This window comes from Notothenia coriiceps, unplaced genomic scaffold (genome assembly GCF_000735185.1).
Source record: "Notothenia coriiceps isolate Sejong01 unplaced genomic scaffold, NC01 NC01_scaffold00027444, whole genome shotgun sequence".
Lineage (NCBI taxonomy): Eukaryota > Metazoa > Chordata > Actinopteri > Perciformes > Nototheniidae > Notothenia > Notothenia coriiceps.
Window position 1 is genome coordinate 1,095 of NW_011360145.1, and position 5,304 is coordinate 6,398.

General features: G+C 39.4%; 1 protein-coding gene across 1 annotated transcript; it reads left to right on the top strand.

Annotated features, from left to right (window-relative positions):
- The first annotated feature begins 788 nt into the window (after nucleotides 1–788).
- Nucleotides 789–4,891, top strand: LOC104957592 (solute carrier family 35 member F5). Its single transcript, XM_010785235.1, has 6 exons — nucleotides 789–933; nucleotides 1,586–1,661; nucleotides 2,069–2,220; nucleotides 3,607–3,756; nucleotides 4,164–4,226; nucleotides 4,415–4,891. Exons 3-6 carry the CDS (start codon nucleotides 2,086–2,088, stop codon nucleotides 4,556–4,558), a joined length of 492 nt encoding a protein of 163 aa, XP_010783537.1. The 5' UTR covers nucleotides 789–933; nucleotides 1,586–1,661; nucleotides 2,069–2,085; the 3' UTR covers nucleotides 4,559–4,891.
- Nucleotides 4,892–5,304: the final 413 nt, after the last annotated feature.

Genomic DNA, 5,304 nt, shown 5'->3' on the forward strand with positions numbered 1-5,304 from the left:
AACAACATTCTAAAGCTGCGTTTAGCAATGAATAACACTTTGTTCTAGGCCATCGCGCTAGCCTAATGCTAACCGTGATGCTAAACCTGCAAGCTGTTCTATAACATTATAATGACATATGTGTTACTTACTTTCCGATACACACTCTTCACTCCGTCGTAGCACCAGCAGCTTAACGTGACTATCGTGACAGGCTTGATAATGTAGCAGCTTTTACATATTCAATAAGTTCAGCAACTCTTCTCCATTAGGGAAGCCGCCATGTTCAATTGAAAAAGCGTTGTCGCTCTCCTTCTACGGTGGGTGAACGTGCAGACGCAGCGCCAGCGCCACCTGCTGGACACATGCATGTTGTTTCAGAAACCATTTGGACTATAAGCACCCTTTGTCGTTAAATAATGAATGTAGTAGGTTAAAAAGTATTTCTTGGTATATTTGTATATATTTGTAAGCGATATATTTGCCATGAGTTTGGAAACATTTGTCCATTGTATGTTTGTTTTAGTGCTTCCACAGACAGGTACAGATCACTCAGTACCAACAGTGACACAATTGAGAGATATCACCAAGCTATACAATCAGTCACTTACTCAAACGTATAAAGCTGAAATTTAGAAATATATATATATTTCGACTACATATAATTGTTCTCTTCCATACATTAGTGTTTGAATTGAGGGTTTTAAAGATTACATTGAAAAATAAGTCTGAAGTGTGCGATAACAATACAAGCCAGTGCAAGACTTCATTTCCCAGAAGTCTCAGGAGTACATAAGTGATGTCACCTGATAGTCAAGAGGAGAGGGTGTGCTAATGTTTACAACATTAGTGTTGTCAACATTTTGATCGTTAAAACTGTGATTGTGTCAATATTTTAGCAGCATATGTAAATACTAGTATGGCACAGACTAAAGGACTTGTTCTCGCATTCAGGTAAAAAGTCTACTTTAATATCAAACATCTGATCACCTTATCAAGCTTGTTAGCGCTTAGCTCGTCAACGTTAGTTTTCTATATTGATAAAGAAGCAAACGTAGCACAGCGATGCTATTTGCTAACGGTAACAACACACATTACTACACCCCAGCCGACTCCTCAATGAACTACAGTTAACTGGACATTAAACACAACCTTCGCTTTACTAGCTAACCCCAGGTCTGTAAACATAACAGCTACTGGAGCAGCTAGCTTGTATGCTGTTTCGCTAGCTTCAGGGGTCGGAGAAACGGCTCACCTGACATGAGAACTCTGATAGGATTCAAACACAGTTAAGCTAAACTATGCCTTATGGAAACTAGATATTTAACTGAACACTGAACACTTCAAATATGTTGCTACGAACAGTACAGCTATGTTTTACAGTCAATGGTTTTCTATCCACCACACACAACTGACTATAGCTAGCTGGCATTTAGCTCAACTAATGTATGTCTGTCGTTATTCTCTTTATTATTATATGCATTTTAAAAACGTATTGGATTCCCATTGAGTCACTCAGTGGTATCATATCCACTGATGTTTTCTGACAGGTTGTTTGTTTAAAAATGTTAACATTAGTTATGTTTGCTCTTTCTTTTTTGGGCAGACTTTTGTAAGAGTGAGTCCCCTGGAGTCAGCCTCTGCAAAGAACATTTCAGTGTGTGCATCCTTCTGGTTAACAGGTGTGTATTGCAATGTAAAACGGCTATTTGAAAGATATTCTCTGCCAGGATATTATAGTCCTACTTTGGCTTTAATATTTTGTTGAGGACCAATTTTAGATGAGAGCAATATATCAATATCAAATTGATATCCTGATATCAATTGTCTTAGATTTTGGAAATCGTAATATGGCATAAGTATTTTCTTGGTTTTAAAGGGTGTATAAGTGAAATCCCTAACCTATTAGTCAACTAATGCAGTCATCAAGTTCTACATTTAGGGTACGATACAAATTGAGGTTTTACTTTATCGTTAGAATCTAGAATTCTGTTGGCAGATTGTCCCATTCATGGAACACTCATGGATTAATTAACGATTTGTTTCTGATCATCTTGTAACTTCCACATGTCCTTGTCGGTCCATGCAGGTGTCCCCAGTGTCCCAATGGAGTGGGTGTTCATCATGAACCGGATGAGCTCTCAGGGAAGCTCTGCATCCCAGCGGAGGAGGATGGCGCTCGGAGTGGTGATCCTCCTGCTGGTGGACGTTATCTGGGTGGTCTCCTCCGAGCTCACCTCAGTAAGGACTTTTTTACACTCACTCAGTTTTCCACACCTGCTGCTGCAATTCTGGTTACAGTACGAGATTACTGTGCTCTGTAATCAGACTGTATTTAGGTGTTGAGTCCTAAACCCTGAAAATAGTTAGCCTTTTACCCCTTTTACTTCTGGGCTCCCTCGTCTCAAAGAGTTTTGGGTTAGAGACCTAAAAAAAATATCTATGGTAATGCAAGCATATGAGATGTTTACATTTTGTTCTACGACATACATTATGTCAGTAATTACCCCACTGGTAAATGTCTGAAACGCTTAAGTTAATTCAAAACAATGTTTGATGCAAAGTGTTGAAATCAGACAGCTTAGCGGTGGTGACCTGCTGTAGTTTGTTTATTGCATCACGTTAGCTTTTTAATTCTGGCTTTTGAATTTATGCTTCAACAAATGTACAAGTGGTGTGAGTAGGTGGAAATGACCCTGCTGAACTAAACATGTGAGTATCATAAACGTTTGTTTGCCACAGATCATTTGTTCTCATCTGAACTAATCTTAAATCCAATGGAAAAATCTCATTCCTTTGAATCGATGGAGCCCTTGCAGTACTAACTTCTGGGTTGGCTTCAGACTTAAAATATATCATTGTGCTTTGTTGGTTAGGCCCCAGTTTGACATAACCCTGCCCCTCTCCTCGCACATTGTAGATCCTCTGTTTACTCTGTACGGCTGGATAAAAAAAAAGAAGCAATTTCACAGTTTCAAACACAAACTTCTTAAATGGAAGCCAGCTGACTTCTTTGGATGTGGCACCGTTACAAAGGAATAGTTCATAATAACACATTTCATTTCTATAGCTATGTGCTTCACAAAATACAACAACATACATGAAACTGCAAAGACAGCAAGCTATTTTGAAAAAGATCACACACAACAAGTAAAATAAATAAAGGAAGTTCAAGAATTAAAACAAAATGAAAAAAAAACAACATTAAACGATTGACAAACATATGATACCAATGCCAGTGTATACCGTTTGGGTTTTAAAAGCTTGTTTGAACTTGATATTAAAGACATCTGGGTTAGCAGCAGTAGATTAAAATGAGAAATAAGAGGAAACACACCTCGTCATTGTCAAGTCCAAGGGAATCACGAAAGACAGACATAACAGTAACTACAGCCGTCACCTATGGACTGGATTTAAAAAGTCCACTGAGTCCTTCCAAAATCAAGTGAATGTATTGAGTGTCACATTATATTATTAAATATCATTTGTTGTCTCCAGTACTCTTAGTTAGAACTGCATTTACCTTGAGAGAAATAAACAGAGGTGCCTAATGGAGAAAGTGTCCAGCTTGCCCACGTGTTAGTAGTTATGACCCTAACAGTTTGCTTCTCTTGACTCTTTCTGCAGTACATTTTCAGACGGCAGGAATACAACAAACCCTTCTTCAGCACATTCACCAAGACCTCCATGTTTGTCCTGTATCTGCTGGGCTTCCTGCTGTGGCGGCCCTGGAGGCAGCAGTGCACTGGCTCTCTGAAACGCCGACACTCTGCGTTTGTAAGTGGTTACAACACACTCACCATGTGAAGGCAGTACTTTCCCAACCTGAATTAGACGGTCACAAAGCAGTTTTATTGACTTTATTTGACTGAGCTACACCTGCAGCAATAGCAGAACGTTGTGTTACAGTAAAGCTCATAGAAATAATGGATTTTGATCTTTTCTTTATCCAGTCTTAGCTTGCCTTTCAATGTATCGTTCTTTTTACAGCCTAAGAATTCACTCATTGCATTAAACCTTAGTTCAGCTAGAAGCTGCAGCAGTTTTTTTTTTTTTTTTTATGCAAATAAAAGTATTTCTGTGTTGTGCCTATTCTTCAATGACTGCACAACTTTTTGAAAGGTGGTGAAGCTTTCATGAAAACTGACAGTTCAGAATGATTGTTGTTTTGTGTCTCTCGGCAGTTTGCTGATGCTGAGGCCTACTTTGCACCCTGCAACACGGACACCACTGTGAGCAACTGTTTGGTATGTACTCTAAGTGAGAGAGTAAACCAGTTGAAGTGCTACAGGTGTAATTAACTTGTATGTTCAGTTTTTACCACTTATTTGCTTAGACCCTTATTACTGAAATTCAGTACAAAATGTCACTTTGATGCTGGTTTGCAGCTTGATGGCAGCTCATCTACAAATGTCTGACCTCTGTCCCTCTTCAGAGTGAGCCGCTGTATGTCCCGGTGAAGTTCCAGGATGTACCTGCTGAGCCCTCACATTGTTTAATGGGAGACTGTGAATCTTGTGAGTACACAGTTGATGTGGTCTGTATATACAAATCAAAATTAAGCATACTTAATTGTTGAAACAAGATACACAGGAATTGTACTAGTTAATACAATTCCACCAACAGAGGGCAGTGGTGAGCTATGGAAACATATTTAATCATTGTTATGAGCCAAACATAGGAAATACACATTTAACAAGAGAAACCACTGTCTGACCTTTAAGGAGGGCCTCACACTCTTCTTTCTTTTCCTCTGATATCATTTTTCACATCAAATAAAAGTACAACCTGTGAACAAAAGGATTTTGTCGGCCCTCTTGTACTTTATGCGATGAAGAGTTATAAGTGCCCTTAGTGCAGTGGTTCTCAAAGTGGGGGGCGCGCCCCCCCAGGGGGGCGCAGAGGCATGACAGGGGGGGCGCGAGAGACCAGGAGGAAAAATGGTTATAAAAAAAAAAAAACATAACAAAAAAAAAAATAATGTTTTAAAAATTATTGATTCGAAAATAATATTATACAGTACTATTACGTCTGGGTCTCTGTGTTTCATTAAAGTTTGGCTCTGTGTGTGTGTGTGGAACGAGCCATTTTGTGTGCGTGCGCGAGTGAGAGCGCACCGGTACCGGAGATCGTTGTTGTTAGCTTCTGGTGCTAGCGAGCTACGCTAACGGATATAAGGAGTTTTTTCAACAACAAAGTGGAGGAGAGTCCTCTCCTGTCAGAATGAGAGACTCAGTGAGCTAAAGGACTCTCAGTGTTATCTCAGTGGGTCTCAAACGTTTTGGTCACCATTAATGTAAACAATTATTTCCGAGGCCCCACGTT

Coding starts and splice junctions, on each gene's coding strand:
- LOC104957592 (XM_010785235.1), top strand. CDS start 2,086: ATGGAGTGGGTGTTCATCATGAACCGGATGAGCTCTCAGGGAAGCTCT. Junction 2,221..3,606: donor TCTCCTCCGAGCTCACCTCA/GTAAGGACTTTT, acceptor CTCTTTCTGCAG/TACATTTTCAGACGGCAGGA. Junction 4,227..4,414: donor CCACTGTGAGCAACTGTTTG/GTATGTACTCTA, acceptor GTCCCTCTTCAG/AGTGAGCCGCTGTATGTCCC.